Source organism: Eufriesea mexicana, unplaced genomic scaffold (assembly GCF_001483705.2).
Source record: "Eufriesea mexicana isolate 0111107269 unplaced genomic scaffold, ASM148370v2 scaffold953, whole genome shotgun sequence".
Classification (NCBI taxonomy): Eukaryota; Metazoa; Arthropoda; class Insecta; order Hymenoptera; family Apidae; genus Eufriesea; species Eufriesea mexicana.
The window spans coordinates 424842-444202 of NW_016909094.1; the positions used below are offsets into that span (position 1 = coordinate 424842).

The window sequence follows — 19361 nt, forward strand, 5'->3', positions numbered from 1 at the left end:
TCATCTGCGTGGTTCAGACGCATATGCCGTAATAGTACTGTCTACGCAACCAGCTGCTAGAGTCACGCGATAAGGATGAAAACTTAGACAACTTACAGGACTAATACGAGTGGCCATAAATCCTTCATGAAATTTTATTGTATTTAAATGTTGACCCATTGTGTTATACACACTTATACAGTGATTTGTCGATCCACTGAAACATACATAAGTATAATATAAACAATTTTCAAATATTTAATATAATAAAGATATGTTAAACATACTCTAAACTCAAACAACTAAAGTCTCCATATTCCTTTTTCCATTAAAATATTTCGAATTTATCTTTTTCATACATAAAAAATGTTTTTAAACTGATCTACATAAATTTAAACTAAGACTTACCATGCAAAAACATCAGCCATTTCATGCGCTGCCAGTGCTGTAATACCTTGAGTTATTTGTACAGTGCTTACAGAAGAATTTTTTCTAAGATCAAATATTCTAATATCTCCCGAAGATGATCCAGTGAACAATTGTGGTGCAGATCTTTCACATTTTCTCAAAGATGTACCTAGCACCCATGCTGTATGCTCTCTCCAAATCATCACTCTTGATTCTAACGGAGGCAATCTTCTATCGAATAAACGAACTGAACCATCTCCACAGCCCACTGCCATCATCACACCTATGTGTAATTAAATAAAGTAATTAAATGCATAAATAATTAAAATAATTAGATAAAAGAACATTATATTATATCTTATACTTTTAAATTGATAGGAAATATAATATACAAAATTAAATATTCTTAATTCTCAATTCAAATGTCCAATATTTCATTTTACTATTTTTGTTACTATCAATCATAAAACATAATTTTTTATCTCATTGATTACAAACATTTAATTTAAAAAGGAAGTCATACACACACGCATACTATATTTATCTATACGATTATATACCGACAACATTTTACATGTAAAATCGATTTGTAAATAAGTAATTATAACTTTGTTTTTGAATGACGATAAAATTAATACAAAGTGTACAGATAACTAACCTACGCCGTCAACATCAATACATGTAGCACAGCAATCAGCACCTGTTGGTATATCTTGTTTTTTTAATTCAGTTTCCGCATCCCAAAGTCTAACAATACGAACATCGCCTGTTACAGCTAAAGTAAGAGATTTTTGCTCCCATTTAGTAACTAATCCAGCTGTTGCTACAAACAATTTTAATTAATATATACAGTTACAATATACATATTTTTGTTTTCAAATATATATATACTGGTCATGGCATACCGGTTGTGGTTTTTGTTGCAGGTTGTATATCAGCCATTGCTTGCCATGCTGTAAGTAAAACTGGATTACGATTTAACATATTACTGTAATTTTTCCATACTCTAACTGAACCATCATCAGATCCAACCATTAATAATGTTACATCGTGAGCATTGATAAACTCTAGTGCTGTAATACGTGACATTTTGTTTCCATGACTTGCACAATAAGTCAATTTTGCTCCAGTTTGACAGTCCCATACTCTATAAATAGATAATACTATTAAATAATATTCTATTTTATGTGGCAATAATAAAATTTAATCATGTTTAAATTCAAGTACCCAAAGAAATCTTTCAATGCTACAGCCAAATGCGGTTCAAAGGGATGAAATGTTAAAACTTCTGGAGAATGTGGACACCTTGTATGAAATACTTGGGATTCTACTCTACTTTGTACTGCACGTAATTGTTCTTCCCTTGCTTCACGTCTTTGTCTCTTATTTCTTAAGTACCTAAAAGTTTAAAATTGTCAACTATTTTTTTTTTTTCATTTTAAATATTAAAATTATTATATACATTCAAATTGCATTATAAATTCATACCGCCACTCTCTTTCATAATGAGCTCTGCTTTCCATATCATTCATTGATTCAGTTTCAGTTTCTAAACAAACAGGCTGAGCAAATTGAGCACAACTCCACTCCACAAACTCTGAAGATGTTAAGGGTGTTTTAATTCCAGCAACTTCATCTGCTTCTTCTGATATCTACAATGAAACAGTATTATACTAGCAATATATACAAATAAAATATTAAATTATTCTTCAATGATATATCAAGTAATTCTTACTGTATTAGGAATTGGTTTCCTTGAACGATTACCATGTGATGATATTCTCGATGAACGTAATAAATCTGTTCCAGAGTTTACTGTAGGCGGCGATTCTCCTTTGCTATTACTTTATTACATATAAATAAATTAAACATGATAATATAAGAATCATACATAATGATAAAACATTAACTGACCTTAAATATGTAGTACGATTTGATGGAGAAGGTGGGAGAGATAGTGATGAAGATATTTTTGTTTCAATTACTTCCTTAGGTGCAGAAGATTCTTTAACCTATAGTAAAAAAAGATTATATTATTCTATGAAACTGTAATATAAGTTAATGTTACCTTGTTCTTAAATTATTATCACCTGATTTCGTATGTGATTGGTAACCGTTTGAGACATAGTAGCAACTGCAGGATGAGGATCATTATCAAGACTACATAATCCATGCCATAATTTCATGTATACGCTACCATAGGAAAGACTTGGTAAATTTCCAAGAGAACTGTGTCCTACAAATAATAAAACACTAGTTGTAGTACTTTGTATTTAATATAGTAAAATATCTGGTCTTTACGATAATGTGCTTGTAAATAAGAAAATAGTGATATAGCATTAGCTATAAATTAAAAGTTACAAAATCTAAAAATGAAGGATGAACTATGTACGAACATGCAATGGAATTTCCAATCATTATTACCAAGTGACTCGCAAGGTTTCCTCACGAACTCCCAATTATTTCCTGGCACACGAATGAAACAATACAAGGAACTGTTATCGAAATTCCGGCAATGAAGCTAGTAACTCTAGCTAAAAACAACACGTTTCATTACTTACCTAAACTACTAATAGACGATGATGACGACACTCTTTTAATACGATCTTGACCAAATCCATCTGTACTGTCAGCACTATATGTGTTGTTTGGAGAAAGCATTTTTAACCTATCCCTAGAACTAATACGTCTCATTCCACTAAATGGTGATAATGTTTCCACTACTAGGTCTTTTCGACTATTTTCTTCAGCCAATGCCAAGGTCGCAAAGGAATTTTCAAAATGTAACACCATCCATTGAAGTGCTACTACCAATTCCTGTAAAATAATTTATATTTTTGCATATTAGAAATGTTAAATCTATAATCAAAGTTATATATTATTATATAATAAACTTACATACTTTTCTAACTAAAGGACACATATCATGAGACACAGTATTAATTAGTGTCATTGCTATGATTTGATCAATATTATTTGCATGTTCGCTTCGTGTTGTTACACTATTTATAAATGTTCCCAAAGCATAAACACTAGCTGCTCGAACCTATATAATTTTATTTCTTCTTTAAGTATATTATCATTATGTATAAAGATTAATATATTAAATAAATAAACAATACATATTATATACCTCAGGAACTGGATCTTGTAATAACGTAAATAGTTTCTCATGAGCAATATCTCTGACTCCACACCACCTTGCTTTGTCATAATTATGCCAAAGTCTTGCAAGACATAAACACAGCCACTGTCTTAATAAAGCATTCGAATCTCCAAGTTGTTCCAAACAAATCGAAACAAGACTACCATGATTTGCAGCTATTTGACCCGGACGATAGTCATTTACAATGCTAGCCAAAACAAATGCTGCTAATGTTCTATGTTCACTCTAAAATAGAATAAGCTTACATGAAAGACCTAAATTTGGAAAATTTGTCAATATATTAAATTATATATAGTAATACTGGTATAGAAGTATCCTGAAGAACAGATAAAAAATATTTGTGCCCACCATCTCGTACCAGATCTGCTTGACAAGTCTGAAGTATAATAAACAATTTAAAAAAGATCTAAGATATAAATTCAAATATTTTTAAACTTCTAATATTAAAACTTACACTATCAACTGCAAGAATTTTTGCCCAAATAAATACAAGTAATGGACGTAGTTCTCTGGCATTACTTTGAAGTAACTTTAAAACATATGGAAAAATGCCTACACTAAGAGCCAAGTTCACTGCCCATGGACCAAGATCAAGAAAACGTCCTAATAATTCCAATGCCCTTAGTCTATGAACTTGACTTAATAATACTTGTAGTACTATTGGCAGTTGTTCTGGAGGATTACGACTTTTAGAGCCTAGTGTAAGCCATACTTGAAAAGCTGTTAGTTGCTCTTCGAAAAATGGCGAATGCACAAATTGATCTTCATTTTCAAGGATAGATGGTAATTGTGCTAAACAGAGATCAAGTGCCAAATCCCATGCTTGCCACATAGGATGCTAAATCAATGGCAAATAAATATATATAGATAAATATATATAGATATATATGTACATTAAAAACATCTCTCTTGGACAAATATTAAAATTATAATTTTTTTTTGTTATAAAATATAATTTATAGTTTTAAAATTTATTTACCTGATAAGTAGGTGGTAATTTTGGACAAGAAACTGGAGTACAATCATATGAACGAAGTATTCTTTCAGCAAGTAAGAAATTTCTAAATAAGCTAGCAACTAATAAATCTTGTCTGAACAATCTTTGAAATAAATCTATAAACCAAATATATTAAATGTTTAAAGTTGTACAATCTAGAGATAATTATACTAAACAAATTTACCTCTTGGCAATGTGTTCCACGCTATTGTGTCAGTAATTGCTGTAAAAATCCAATTAAGTTCTCCTAACATTGTTCTTCTATCAGTCAATTGTCCTGGAATTCTAAAATAAATTTATTACGATTTTAGCTTATTTTATAAAAAGGAAAAAATACTGTACATATGAATACTATAAATATTTAAAATATTCTTACTTATCAATTAAATCTAATGATATTTTTGGTACCAATTTAGATGTATTTTGCATTACAAACCTGTATAAAAAATACATGTTTAAATATTATAAAAAATATAATATATCTTCAATAAATCATATTTTTATCTTACCACCGCAATGCAATTTTTATTGGAGTTGTAAGACATGATGTAAATATATCTGCAGGTAAATCTGGATTCATAGGTAAAATCTGCTTAGCTGCACATGCTGCCAATTGAATACAATTTTTATAGGATGGTGCTGTAGCACCTGCAACACCAGTTGCACGATTCTGCTGAACTGCCTGTTTTTCCATCTATAATGTAACATTCTCAATATGTTTATACAAAACAATTTTTAATTAAAACTTTTTTAAAATATACCTCATATTCTTTCTCATGCTGTTCTGCAAATTGTTGAAAAGACTCTACAATAATACCTGCATTGGAACAGTCATATACATAGATGCTAGGTGCACCCATCCATGTCTGCAAATCATATACAGACAAAGGAATGTATTGTGTATATGTCTGCAATAGTGATTTAAGATTAAAAACATATATCAACCTATTATTTATAATAATGTTTAACTTTACTAACCCTATTAAATACCCATATTTCACCATTACTAGTTGGCTTAGGAACACCATGACCATTATAATGAAATAAAACTCTTTCTTCTTTTGCATTTCGTCTTAAAGACGTACATAATTTTTTAACCTCTTCAACAGTTGGATCTAAACTTTGTTTGTAACGAGCTCTTGGTTGCCAGCGTTCATATTGTTTTTGTAAATTAGAACCTATAGTTTCTAAAGCTTTTTGTGGGCTTACTGACAAAGGATCTATAAAATTAAAAAACATACAATTTTGTTGACTTTAATTCTAATTGATTAATTTTTCAATTAGAATTATGTTATCTGAGCTAAATAATTAAAAATAATATAATATTTTGTATTAGAATTCTTTTGCTTAAAAATCACAATGAACAATTTTAACAACTCTTATTTACATTTTTATAAAATTATAAAATCATTTTTCACAATCGCGACATTACATAATACAAAATATAAAAAAATATTTAAAATGTTAAATAAAAAACTAAAGAAGGATATGTACAATATTAAAATTAATAATGAATCTAACGCCACCTAGGCTGTTATTTACTAAAATGGCATTCATTTATGAACTGCTGTCATGCACATGCATAACCTCAAAAAGCATTACATAATGGTAATGGCAGCGGGGAATTGTGGGGATGTAAATAAACTAGAATAAATACCGATCCAACACTCGAGACGTGCGCACGGTTGCGTTTTGACAATGTCCGGTGGATCAACGCCAACATTTAAACATAAAACTAGAGCTACGCTCACAGTTTTCATCTGAAAAATATAAATTTAAAAAATTATTGTTTAGATTCAAGTACGTAATTTTTTAGCGTGTATGAGTTGTTAAGGAGTAAAGAAAAAAATCAACAAACCCGTTCTTTCATCCTCCATGTCTGTGTAATACAGCTTATACCTTCAATTGTTGCAGTATGCCGTGGTTTGCAAAATGCAAGCTGCATTTTCCAATCATCTTCCTCCGTCGATTTCAAATTCTCTTCCTCGTGGCATGGCTTTGAGGCAATTACAGACATTGTAAACCCGTGACTCGGGAAAAGTTTATATTATACTTTTTCGAGAGACACGTTTCGGTGATTAAAAATCTTAAATCGATATTACATAAACATGGATTGAAACTATGAACTGACAATGTTCAATAAACGACAAAAGCACAAACGTCTTTTAACAACGCACAATTTCGTAAGTTTACTTCATCGGCCGCCATCTTACATCCCTAACGATATTACCAATGAACTCTCACGAACGCGCAGATTTTTTAGTTACAATAATCATGTGCAGATGGTGCCACCTGTTACCCACATTAGACTTTAACTTTTTTTCGTTTGTATATATTATAAGTAAAAGAATATATCACATGTATAACAATTGTGTATAATATATATAGTATATAATAGATAGATAATAACAACTATAACTTGTACAAGAACATCTTTATTTATTCAATACTATTTAGTAGGTCACTTTATAATTAAATCATTGAAATCACATTCTAACTTACCCATTTTCGTAAATAGTTTTAACTAAATACTTTATTTTAAATATTTTAACCATCTAATTGAATTTAATACTATATACGAATGTATAAATTGTATATATATGCGTATAACACATACACATACAGAAAAATCGCATTACAAGATATATTATTTAAATATGTATTATTTTTTCTTATTTGCCAAATTTTTTAAATTGTAATCTACATGCTTATATAATTATGTGCTTACCAATATTTTTGTTGTAATATAAGAGTTATGTAGTACATGAATCCAATAACACGAAATTAAACACATTAAAAGTAGAGACATGTGTTTTATAAGATTTCACAATATTAGAATTCTAAAAAAAAAATATTAAAAACTAATGTTACAAACTTACTTTTGCAAAACATCAAAAGCAATATTTCATTCCATACTATGTTCACAGCCTATATATAAAATCTTTATTTATTCTATATACAATTTTAATTTTATTTGTAAATTACTTGGAATGAATAAACTCACATTATTAGTAATATAGTATTAATAATTTTCTGATTAAGTTATTTGATACTTAAAAATGTCGTAGAATATGATTTTGAAATCCTCATAATATTCCAGTTTGTTTAATTTCTTTTCATTTTTTTAATTTTCCATAGCCTCTCATTTTAGTATTTAATAATTCGATTTTTTTTTTTTTTCATTTAAAACATCACTGAAGATTTTGAGAATTACTAAGAGGCTTGTACCCCTGAAATTTACAAAATTTGTATTACTTTATAATATTAAAAGTAATTTATGTGAAAGTACAAATAAGTGTAACAGAAAGCATATACACAAAAAAATAAGAAATATACTTGAGGTAGTAATGGTAATGCAGGAGTAATTTATCAATGAAAATAACAGGAATACAGTAATATTTCAAAACTAACAGCACCATTCAAATAAAAAAGGATACTTACAAATGGACAATGCCAAAATATTTTAACTGACATTAGCAAAATACAAGTGCAATGAAAAATGTAACTTAATACAAGAATAATGCTCCTAGTAAATATCATATAGAGTTTCCAATTTTATTTTTCATGCTAATAACGAACTTTTACACAATTAGTAAGATCTTATTAATAAAAATGAACACAAACATGACTTTAAATAGAATATTTTATATTTAATAAGAATGTATATTATTATCAAAATCAAATCTTATTCAACATAAAATAATTTGATTAAGCTACATTTGAATTCATTCTTATTATAAAAATCTTCTCACTAATATGAAATAAAAATTTTATAAAAGTTTAATTTTTAATAGGACTGCCTTTCTCTACCCGACAGTCATTCTGTGTCAAGGATTAATGAAGATAATTCGCATGATTTTATCAAAATACTAATATACATCGCACATTAGTACATATTAATATTATAATGCAATGTATGATTAAGACTGTCATTGGCAATCAAAAAGTATGTATTTTGTACAATCTGTACTTGTTAGTGATTCATGCTGCCATAATAGGGCTGGCGTACACTTATCCGTTTGCATCCTGGTCTTATGGCGTTATTAATTGAATCTCGTAACCGTTCGGTGAATGTTTTGTACTCCATTTCTGGATTATTCTGACCGAAGTCAAAATCTGCGACCTCCACTGTGAATCTTGCTCTACTTTGTATATAATATGCAATACCAAAAATAATGAGTACCACAGCAGCAAGTGAGCAAGAAACAGGTAACACAATTACTGATAATTGCGGCTTTGTTGTCACTATAAAATATAATTAAAGTTGTAGTCAAAGTAATTAATTTTAATTTTATGATAAATCGAAATTTGTATTGTTTGTATTATTATTGTTGTTATTGTAATTATTATTATTATTATTATTATTATTATTATTATTATTATTATTATTATTATTAAATTATTATTATTATTATTATTAGTATTAAGACATATACCTTTGTAAATATTTATTGTCAAAGGATAGATTTGTTTACTGACATCATTATTTAATATAATCAATATTGTATATACACTAGGTTCCAAGAAATAATGGATGATGGAAAAATTACAAGAATAAAGATTAATTCCACTACTGCATGTTTCATTTCCAGTAATGTTATATTTTCCTCTATGAAAATAAAGGCACTTATCAAACGGTCCAGAACCTTTACATGTTACATTAAGAGATAACATATCCCATGGTTGAATCCAATTCGTTCCCTCCACTGTTATATTCATTATAGGTGCTACAATTTTTATACACATACATTATTATAATTTATATTATAATATACATTACTTCATATGTAGTCATATAATATAACAATTACCACGAACATCGATCTTTTTAGTAAAGTGCCCATATGTCTTATTAGGATCTGGAGGAATTATTGAAGAACAGATCCAAGGTAAAGAAATATTATTTACACTGGAAATGCTACTATTTGTTGCATTATTTAGTGATACTGGTGTTACCATAGGCATAGTGTTACTAGATACAGTAGTAGTCACCACTTCTTCCATTGTAATATTTGATATTGTAACATTTGATATAGATGTATTAGAAGGAATAGTTGTCATTACTGGTAAAGTAGTTGTTGGAGGTAAAGTTGTTGGTGGATCATATGAGGCAACTACTAAAGTTTCTAACATATGTGATGCATCAGGATTTGTAAAATTATAGAGAAAGTTTAAATCATTTGTTTGACCAAAATATTTGCAATCTATAAACCAATAAATGGATACTGTTGTAGCTTTCATCAAATAATCCATATCTCCTTTCCTTATATTTAACGTCACATTTGCTTCAGATGCTGATGAGACATATGATGTATCCATTGATGTTTTGTTAGGTTGTATAACTTTAATATCTCCATTAAGAAATTCTATAAATAGTAGATATTAAGTTAATATACAATAGTTAAATAGTTAATATAAAGTGATATTAAAAAAGTCTTAACTTACGAGTAACATAAAATTTAGTACGAGCACTAGTAATATCTGACCACCAAATTGGATTTTCTTCAAAAACTATTATTTCTACTTCATATATTCCAACTGTATAATTATTGTGTGCAATATTTAAACTCCAGTATGTTGTTGTATTTGATGTTGCTCCTGTCTATGGAAGATCAAAATTATATATAAAAGATTAATATGTAATGTTTGATATATTATAAAAACATCTTTTTATAATTATATTGACACTATTTATTAACATTAACATTGGAATATAAAAATCATTTTATCATGTAATAATAAGAACCTTTATAAAAAAAAAAAATAGCATATTATAACAAGTATAAGTATTCAATATAAACACTATAATAAAAAGTCTTTGGACTATTAAATTTATGCAATATTTCATTATAAGAATATACACTTTGATGAAACTTTTTTCATATAGAAAAAAACTATACTCTTTGTATCTTAGAAGTTACTTAAAAATTGGTAATTAATTTCAATAAATAATTGGATAAAAAGGAGCTAACCTCATACACATGAGAATCTAATGCATTATCACTCCATTTATATTTAAATATTCCTGATGGCCTTTCACCATTGGCAAAGAGATCAGCTTTAAATATAATAGTTCCACCTAATACTACAGGGCCATCATGTGACAGTGTAATATTATATGTGACAGCATTGACTGCAATACAAAGAAGCTAATAAAATATTTGAAACTTATCAAAAACTAAGATATCAGTAATAGATGTAACTACAAAACTGAAAAATTATAACAGAAAATAAAATACATATAGTGAAATTACCTTGACAAATAGACAAAATGTACCAAATGAGACCCCAAGAAAAGTGCACTATCTGCATTCTGTATGTTAAAAAAAGGTCACATTTATTTGTGAAAACATGCACACTTCGTAAATTTGTTTTTAATCGATCTACAATTAAATACGTATCATGTCTTCAACTACAACACCATTTTAGTACTAATGATTGCCAACTGTATAATATTATACCAATTTTTTGACAATATATTACATTTATTACAAAAAATAAAAACAAAAAATTAAAAGCTATTGAAAAATCTTTTTATATTTTATTTCATTCCTTTTATTATGCTATAATTGTAATCAAAACTACAATTCCATTTTTAACTAAGTTCTCTAGATTAATTAACTAGTATTGCTTAGAGTGCATCTTTGAGATATAAAAATGAAAAAAATGTGTTCGTATATTATAAAAAATCTTTGAATTCTTCCTCAGTTTATTATATATGAAATGTTTGTATAGAAATTATAATTTAGTTTTCTAATTGACCGGAAGTCATAATGTATATACAAAAAATTAATTTGCATTTTAATGCTATCTAATCATATTTCTTTCATCTAAAATTCAATACAAAAATTATGTATAAAATTCGGTAAAAATACTGAAGGATTTAATTAATTAAAAAAAACAGTTGTCTTCCAAAATCAATTTCATAATTTTAAATAATTAAAATATTTATTAGCCTTTTCATGACATTTTAAAATAGTAAATATGATGTTCAAAAACATTCGTTTAAAAAATTTAATTAACATTTATAATAATAAATTTATTTTAAATTGTAGTACAATACATAAAATTTTTAAGTCTTTTCTTATACAAAACTTACGTGCCATTTCTATGTCTTGTGAAAATAATTTTATCGAAAAACAGTTACAAGATATTTTTAAATTTAGAAATAGTAATGTTAGTAATTGGATTATTGAGGTTAGTAACACAAATTATTATTTATTATTTTGTACATGTTATTTAATCTAAAGTAATAAAGAATAGTTGAGAAATAAACAGCAAAGATATCTTGAAAATATATTAGTGAATATTTTAAAATTATACTTTAAATATGTTAGAATTTTTGCATGTTTAAAAATTATTTTTACTATTTGAGAATAATTATTAACAAAAACAAAACTAAAATAAATGAAAATTATTTGCCTTACATCCAAATATAATCAATGTAAATATAAATTATAATACACAGAGTGCAATATATGTAACTTATAATAATAAAAGTATTTGTAATTTAAAAATTACGTTTATTTTTCAATATAATGTATTAATTTAAACCTTTTATGAAATTATTTATATCAAATATTTACCATTACTTATAATATATTTGATGAGATTATTATTCATGTAATATATTTTATTGTATTTTGATACACAAAAATTACATTCACAGGTAATATTATTTAATAAATTAAAAGAAGCATTTTATACAAAAATATATAAATACGAATGTTATAATTTATTATAATCAATATAGCAAGCAATAATGTGTGTATTAATTAATGTATTATAATAGTATTGATATATATATGTATTAATTAACAAATTTAAATGTTACATACAATTTTAATAGAATTACTATGTAATATAGTAAAATTGCAAATTTATTTTAGGGCAAAGCTCGTATTTTATGTAACGTATACCAAGAAAGTACTAAAATAGACAAGGAACAAATTTTATATACATTAGCATTTAAATATGGTATTCAACATATTGCTGTATATAATGTTATAGAGAAATTTATGACTACAAAGGTTTGTATATTACTAAGTTTTATAATTTAGGTATATAAAGTATATGAACAAGATATACTTTTAATAATAATTCAATTTTTATTAATTGTATTAAGTACTAAATTGTTATTAATTTTAATATTATGAAAAATTTAAGTTCTATTTTTTTCCTTTATTTTAGTCTGATAATGACAGACGTACGATTTCTTATGAACGATATCTAAAAAATGTTCTAACACCAGATTACCAATGGTTATTTATCATAATTGGAAGACTTGAAAATGGTGTAAAATTTCTGGTTGATTTGAGGACAGATATATTAGTAAGCAATTTGATAGGACTAAGTTTAATTTTAATGATAATATTAATATTTAAATATTTAAATATTTGAAAGGTTATTACTTTTCAAAGATTTGTGACAAAATATTTAAACATTAAATTATATATAAATAGAATACATTATTTGTCTTTACACAAATATTTTTATTAGGAATTAATACTAAAAATTGAAGATACTAATGATAATATTGCAATGCAGCAATTGAATGTTATTCTACAAGATTTATTATTACTGTGGTTTTCAGTAGGATTTCTACATTTAGAAAGAATAACATGGCAGAGTTCATGTGATATTTTACAAAAGGTATATATTTATAGATTTTTTTGTATAATTACTTTTTAAAAATAAAATGACTAGTAAATAATAATATAAAATATTTTATATTGTTTGTTAATTGAAAGTAATAAGATTTCAGATTATGAAGCAATACATCCTATAAAAAATTGGTTAGATTTGAAGCAAAGAGTTGGGCCATATAGAAGATGTTACATATTTACTCATCCATCTATGCCAAGAGAACCTCTTGTTGTATTACATACAGCATTATGTGACATTATACCAGGTATACTCCCATAATAAACAACATAGTATGATATAGAACAAACATATCATAAATATTATCCAGTAACATAAAATATATTGTAAATATACAGATAGTGTAAAAGGTATTGAAGAAGCAAAGGTCAGAATTCTTGGTAATTCAAAAAAGGAAATAACATTTTTAGAAGAAGACAGACATAAAATAAAGACTGCAATATTTTATTCAATAACTAGCACACAAAAAGGATTAAAAGTATGTACATAGTAATGTTTATTTACGGAACATATAAATAAAAGCTATGACTACTCTGTTTTTTAGGGTATTGAACTTGGTAACTATTTGATAAAAGAAGTAGCAAATGAGGTAATAACAGAATTTCCTATGGTTCACAAATTGTCCACCTTATCACCAATTCCAAATTTTAGAACTTGGCTTTTAGAAAAAATAAAACAAGGTAATTATAATTCATTTAAGACAGTTATAAAACTTATTAATATCAATATCAATATCAATATATATATATAATTAAAAAATAATCAGAACACTATATCTTAATACAAATTTCTTTTAGATATACAAAATATTTTTACAAATGAAGAATATAAATCTGTACAAAAGGTATTAAAGGAAGAAAATGTTGCTGTTGGTTTAAAAAAAATGTTCAGTAATTCATTATGGACACAGAATGTTGAAATATGCCATGTTTTAAAAAAGCCATTGCTTCGAGCATGTGCTTGGTATTTATATAAAGAAAAGAGACGAAATTATGCTTTAAATAATGTTGGTATGTTGATTGTTATAAAATAAATTTTAAAAAGATAGATATAAACTTAATGTTTTTTGATTGTAGCAAATTTTCATCTTCGTAATGGAGCTGTTATGTGGAGAATAAATTGGTTGGCTGATCCTTCACCACGTGGTGCTGCAAATAGCTGTGGAATTATGGTAAACTATAGGTAATTTAATCTGTAATTAAAATAAAATTTAATTTATTTAATATATTTTATATTTAATTAAATATTTTTTTTAACAGATACTACCTAAATGAATGCGAAAAACACAGTCAAAATTACATTGAAAACTACTTTATAAACGCTTCTGAAGATATAATTAATTTTTCTATACAACACAAAAAATTATAAGATAAATTTCACAATTGCAAAAATTTGTATAATTTTTTTCTAAGATTATTTTTTATGGGAACTATACAAATAGTAAGGTTATATAACATAGGAAAATGTATTTTAAACAACGGTACAATTATAAGTTAGAAATGGAATTGAGTCATATGTAATGAATTTTAATAAATTTAATATTAGTGGTATTCGTTTATTCAACATAAAATTCAAAAGAATAAAGTTCTTCCCGAATTAGCAGTTTGAAGTTTTCATGACTTAGTGTTGTATAATTATTAAAATTAATGCTTTTAGAAATAAGTTGTGTTCTTTTAGGAAAAGTATCGTGATGTTTCATACAAATATTATAGTTACTGTTATCAGAGATTGAATGACTAGCCAAACACATTACTGTGCTCACAAAATATTAAAATATTTCTTTAAAAAATTATAACTTATATTTATAAGTCTTAATTTAGATAATGGTGTTCTTAAAATAGTAAAATTGGCTAAGTTTAAGAAAAGTATATAGATCTACTTTAATCATGTTTTACAACATATGATATTGCTAAAAAATTTAGAAATAAAATACATTTAAACTTAAAAAGTTCATTTATTAGTATCTCACTTTTGTAGTTTCCGTTTTATGCGTTTTAAACAAATTTTATTTTACATTTCTAAATTTTCGAATGATATATACAATAAGGATAAGGTTATTGTGTAATTAAATTTAATTAAAATTAAAACCTGTCGAAAACAATTTAAGTTACTTAGAAATTTTGTAAATTGTGATTTTAGACGAAGATATTTGTCATATTACTTACAATTTTGAATTAAATAGTTTTTATATGTTTACATAGTATATCTCACAATTTTTAACAAATCATAAAAACAAATTAATTTGTAACATCTTACAAAGTATAAATTTGCTTTCTGAAAAAAATAATTCATTTACATCTCTAAATGATGATATAAGTATAAAATAAATGACTATGTAGGTACAGAATTTATAGACATATTGCATTTTGAGCTGCCTAAATATAAAAATTTTGTTGAATAATGTAATAACTGTTTGTTATGTTTATTATATACATTGCCAAAATACTAATGATTACTATAATATCATCAAAAAGTACATCATTCTATATATAAGCACCTAAATATTTAAAATATATGGTATTGTATATCAAAATCGTTAATATCAAATAGATTAGACTCACTTCCATTTCTAATTAAGTCAGTAATTAAAGAACTTCATTTCTGTACTCTTCAAATTTTATATTTTTATTAAAGATTATTAAATTTGTTCATTTATACAATAGCTGTTTCCTGTCCAGCTTAGAGACAGTACAATGGTCTGCAAGCAGATCTGTAATAAACATAAATTGTTGGTAAAAATATTTATATATATATTTTTTTTTTATAAAAGCAATAATTTAAAAAAAAAGAAAAAAATATATTTTTGTAGATACCTGTAGTCAAGGCTGGGTTTGGTGAAAGTTTGTGGGAAGATGAGGTCTACTTTCTAGTTTTGTATAATCCAAATGAAATTCTTTCGCTACTTTTCTCCAACTTTGCGCATCAAAATAATAATAAGTACCACGTTCATATGTTGATGTTTTTTCTACAAGTCCCAATCCCGGTGCTTGTGTTATCCAAACTTTTTCTTCCATATGATACCGCCACTCTCTACTGTACCTTTATGAATCAGAAAGAATTATATAGATTATTAAATGTTTAGTAGAAGAAAATATTAATAAATTTTAACATAAAAGATATTTACAATTCTGCTGCTGCTGCTAATTGCAACACATCTCCAACATTTGTATAAAACATATAAAATAGTAGATCATCCTTGTATCGATTTAGCTTAACTGGTGCTAGCTTATCTCTAAAACAAACATAATACAAGTTTAATTACTTCAATGAATCATTCTTATAAAATCAGCATAATAAAATAAGGCACCTGATGGTGGCATTAATAAGGTATTCTGGTGGTACATGAAAATCGATATCCTGAGGTCGACATGGTGTTTCTGCCCAAGGCCCACCAAAATTTTGATAAAGACTTTCTGGTGAATTTAGATTTAATCCTAATGCAGTTAAATCTTGACCTAATGCCAAAGATACTAGATTTGGATCTGTTTCAGCTGCCCTAATAAATGTCAATAACCCGACTATTCCAAACTGATCCTTTACCATACTGGCTGGTATATTAGTCACTTTGCCTTAAAAATGTAATAATAGATAGTTATATACCATAAAGAATAAACAAAAATAATAAATAGTAAAATACTATAACACAATAATATTAAATAAATCAAATTATTCTATTCATTATAAAAACAGTTATATTGAATACAATATTATAATAATCAATACCATCGGGAGATGTTTGTATGCCTCTTTTAGATGATTGAGACTTTTCAGATCCAGGTGCTCTATTCGCCTGCAATACATCTTGTCCAATTTCAGGACCAAGTCCCACAGGTATGTTTTTATCTCCAGAAACACTTCCACCTGGTGATGGCCCTTCTCTATTTTGTGTTCCTGGTAATGCTGGGAAATCCTCAGAACTCATTGTAAACTCGCTTGATTCAGACGTTGGTTGTTTTACCATTCCAACTATAATTATTATAAATATCCATGTAAACATTATAGTTATTAAATTTTTATACATAAAAATTGTGTAATACTGATTAAAATAATCATACTTTATTTAAAAAATTGACTTTATAATACAAACCATAAGGTTGTTTCCCTGGCATAGGACTAGGTTGTGGCATAGAATCACCCTGTCCTCTATTTGTTAATGAAGGAAACTCAGATAGATCCAACAATGGAGGAGTACTTGTATCTCCACCTCCTCCACTGCCAAAAACAGAGTGAAAATTATTGATTTGAGATCCGTAATTACGACTTTGAGGTATTCCAAATGTGCCCATGCTACCCATTGGATTTGAGGTTCTATAAATTTTTATTAATATTTTCATTGTTTTCATAAGTATTACCATACAACAGACATACAACAAAATATACAATATTATAACAAAAAATACTATAACATTAATATTATAACAAAAAACAGAAAATTCTAACTACGTGGAATGGGAAAACTAACCCAAGAGCAGGCATTGTACGTCTATCTGTAAAAGCTCTCTGCCCAAACAGTCCTCTGCTGCTCATAGGAGAGAGCTGTTGCTGTTGAGGTTGATGACTATTTTGTCCACCTCCTGCTCCTGATGCTCCAGGGTAAACGTTAGTAACTACTACCGCAGAGTTAGCTGAACTGGAAGTGCTTGCAGATGAGCCTGAGAACATGCCCGAGGTAGGTGTGACATGACCCGTAAGGGTCGATGAATTTAAGCCCCCCCCACCACCTGTGCGCGATGTAAGGCTTGCGTTCGCAATACTGCGTGGTGGTTGCTCAAAGTTCAGGTTAGCCATAGCCTGGTGGCTCCACTACAAAGTACCTGCTAGGGCACACCAACACACTTTTATGTCAATTACCACAATCACTTGTTTTCTATTGCATCACTTGTAAGTTGTTCTATTTCATGGAACTGAAGAAAATCCATGACAATAACTCCTAGTAGCAACCTGTAATGATGAGATAAAAACAAAAACTTTATGATAGAAATAATACATTATTAATTACTATTAAAAACTGTTTAATTTCAGTTGTATTTATTTAATTTTTACCTCTTTATCACAGCACCATGGCAATGGTCATATCAAAATCGAAGACAGGAAATGAGAATGGACCTATTGGCAAGTGAAGAATTTATTTTCATGAAGATGCTATCTAAGCATTACTCCAAAATATTTACATATGCATATAAGTTATATTCTTATATATAAAATATTTGTTGTATTCTTAATTTACTTATATAAATAGCTAATTGTATATTATAGTACAATATACTATAAAAGAAAATTATATTATTTTTTAATTTTTATTTAAACATTGCAATAAATTTTTACATTTTATAAACAAGTTATTTTTCTAATAAAAAATACTTTTATAAAGATTAATTCTGTAAAAATCTACTTATTTATTAAAAACTAAAATATAAAGATTTTAAATAACATGATGTTTATGTTGTATAAAACTTGTTATAAATAACATGATTTTTATATCATATAATATATGATATTCTAAAACTTACATTTGCTTAGCCATACATATTTTATAAATACTTACAAATTAATTTGAATATTATTTTTAAATATTTTTATATTTTTACGTCTATAACGGTGGAAAATTAATACAATATTAAACTACTAATACTGGCAATAACTTGTTACTTCAATCGCTACAAAAAATAACAATAACATAACGAAAATAGTTAGGTAACTTTTCTCTTAGATATTTTGTTAGTGCCTTAAAATTACAACCACTATTACACTACACATGTAACTTACGAATTTTGGAAAAACACTGAACGAAGGGTTGGTGATTTTGACATTGTAAAGATAGAAATCAGAACGAGCACAAAGAAAGCAAAGGTTATAACATCTATATAATCAAAATATTGAAGAAAAAATAGACTAAATTTAATTACCTATATTATTGAATCCGTTGTTAAGTTAGTGCACGAAAAAATCCATCAAATTCATAATAAACAAAGTAAATGAACGTAAAAAAAACACAAAAACGTCGATGTTGACTTGGAATGAATACGATAGGGAAAACGTTGTTTTCAATTATTAGTATTTCATCTAGAAAAAAGATTTTTCCATAAACTGTTCCAATAGATCAAACTGTTATACACATTACAATATTCTTAACAAATAGACGTCTGT

General features: G+C 26.8%; 4 protein-coding genes across 6 annotated transcripts; 1 reads left to right on the forward strand and 3 right to left on the reverse strand.

Moving 5' to 3' along the window:
• Positions 1-6761, reverse strand: raptor (regulatory associated protein of MTOR complex 1). 3 transcript variants are annotated; one of them, XM_017899602.1, is made up of 23 exons: positions 6409-6761; positions 6208-6310; positions 5529-5770; positions 5312-5416; positions 5060-5244; positions 4927-4986; positions 4735-4835; positions 4533-4666; positions 4008-4391; positions 3855-3929; positions 3521-3778; positions 3290-3433; positions 2949-3204; positions 2812-2853; positions 2478-2623; positions 2302-2399; positions 2123-2231; positions 1876-2039; positions 1615-1785; positions 1293-1534; positions 1046-1210; positions 388-670; positions 1-196 (listed from the first exon to the last, which is right to left on the reverse strand). In XM_017899602.1, exons 1-23 carry the CDS (start codon positions 6565-6567, stop codon positions 1-3), a joined length of 3822 nt encoding a protein of 1273 aa, XP_017755091.1. In that variant the 5' UTR covers positions 6568-6761. The 3 variants fall into 3 exon arrangements, with proteins under 3 accessions (XP_017755091.1, XP_017755089.1, XP_017755090.1); XM_017899600.1 differs by having other exon boundaries at positions 5312-5458; XM_017899601.1 differs by lacking the exon at positions 2812-2853 and having other exon boundaries at positions 5312-5458.
• Positions 6762-7620: 859 nt separating this feature from the next.
• Positions 7621-10963, reverse strand: LOC108547197 (uncharacterized). The gene is made up of 7 exons (XM_017899606.1): positions 10805-10963; positions 10523-10683; positions 9996-10152; positions 9362-9916; positions 8987-9277; positions 8560-8795; positions 7621-7780 (listed from the first exon to the last, which is right to left on the reverse strand). Exons 1-7 carry the CDS (start codon positions 10860-10862, stop codon positions 7742-7744), a joined length of 1497 nt encoding a protein of 498 aa, XP_017755095.1. The 5' UTR covers positions 10863-10963; the 3' UTR covers positions 7621-7741.
• Positions 10964-11534: 571 nt separating this feature from the next.
• On the forward strand, positions 11535-14582 carry LOC108547198 (malonyl-CoA decarboxylase, mitochondrial). The gene is made up of 10 exons (XM_017899608.1): positions 11535-11747; positions 12440-12580; positions 12741-12881; positions 13050-13202; positions 13308-13461; positions 13553-13692; positions 13759-13894; positions 14012-14224; positions 14291-14396; positions 14474-14582. The coding sequence occupies exons 1-10, from the start codon at positions 11535-11537 to the stop codon at positions 14580-14582; spliced, it is 1506 nt and encodes a 501-aa protein (XP_017755097.1).
• A 1293-nt stretch (positions 14583-15875) lies between these two features.
• On the reverse strand, positions 15876-19139 carry Rga (CCR4-NOT transcription complex subunit regena). The gene is made up of 9 exons (XM_017899613.1): positions 19121-19139; positions 18258-18320; positions 17677-18155; positions 17302-17522; positions 16938-17180; positions 16522-16783; positions 16339-16446; positions 16028-16253; positions 15876-15924 (listed from the first exon to the last, which is right to left on the reverse strand). Exons 3-8 carry the CDS (start codon positions 18000-18002, stop codon positions 16034-16036), a joined length of 1380 nt encoding a protein of 459 aa, XP_017755102.1. The 5' UTR covers positions 18003-18155; positions 18258-18320; positions 19121-19139; the 3' UTR covers positions 15876-15924; positions 16028-16033.
• Positions 19140-19361: the final 222 nt, after the last annotated feature.

Excerpts from the sequence above, each read along its gene's own strand:
- raptor (XM_017899600.1), bottom strand. The coding sequence starts at position 6,567 with ATGTCTGTAATTGCCTCAAAGCCATGCCACGAGGAAGAGAATTTGAAA. Across the intron at positions 2,232-2,301 it reads AATCGTACTACATATTTAAG|TAATAGCAAAGGAGAATCGC; the intron begins GTCAGTTAATGT and ends TATGTAATAAAG. Across the intron at positions 1,786-1,875 it reads CATTATGAAAGAGAGTGGCG|GTACTTAAGAAATAAGAGAC; the intron begins GTATGAATTTAT and ends TTAAACTTTTAG.
- LOC108547197 (XM_017899606.1), bottom strand. The coding sequence starts at position 10,862 with ATGCAGATAGTGCACTTTTCTTGGGGTCTCATTTGGTACATTTTGTCT. Across the intron at positions 9,278-9,361 it reads TAAAAAGATCGATGTTCGTG|CACCTATAATGAATATAACA; the intron begins GTAATTGTTATA and ends TAAAAATTGTAG. Across the intron at positions 7,781-8,559 it reads CAGGATGCAAACGGATAAGT|GGGTACAAGCCTCTTAGTAA; the intron begins GTACGCCAGCCC and ends TGTAAATTTCAG.
- LOC108547198 (XM_017899608.1), top strand. The coding sequence starts at position 11,535 with ATGATGTTCAAAAACATTCGTTTAAAAAATTTAATTAACATTTATAAT. Across the intron at positions 11,748-12,439 it reads TTAGTAATTGGATTATTGAG|GGCAAAGCTCGTATTTTATG; the intron begins GTTAGTAACACA and ends AATTTATTTTAG. Across the intron at positions 14,397-14,473 it reads GGAATTATGGTAAACTATAG|ATACTACCTAAATGAATGCG; the intron begins GTAATTTAATCT and ends TTTTTTTAACAG.
- Rga (XM_017899613.1), bottom strand. The coding sequence starts at position 18,002 with ATGGCTAACCTGAACTTTGAGCAACCACCACGCAGTATTGCGAACGCA. Across the intron at positions 17,181-17,301 it reads GCCAGGGAAACAACCTTATG|TTGGAATGGTAAAACAACCA; the intron begins GTTTGTATTATA and ends TAATAATTATAG. Across the intron at positions 16,254-16,338 it reads TTAGCAGCAGCAGCAGAATT|GTACAGTAGAGAGTGGCGGT; the intron begins GTAAATATCTTT and ends TGATTCATAAAG.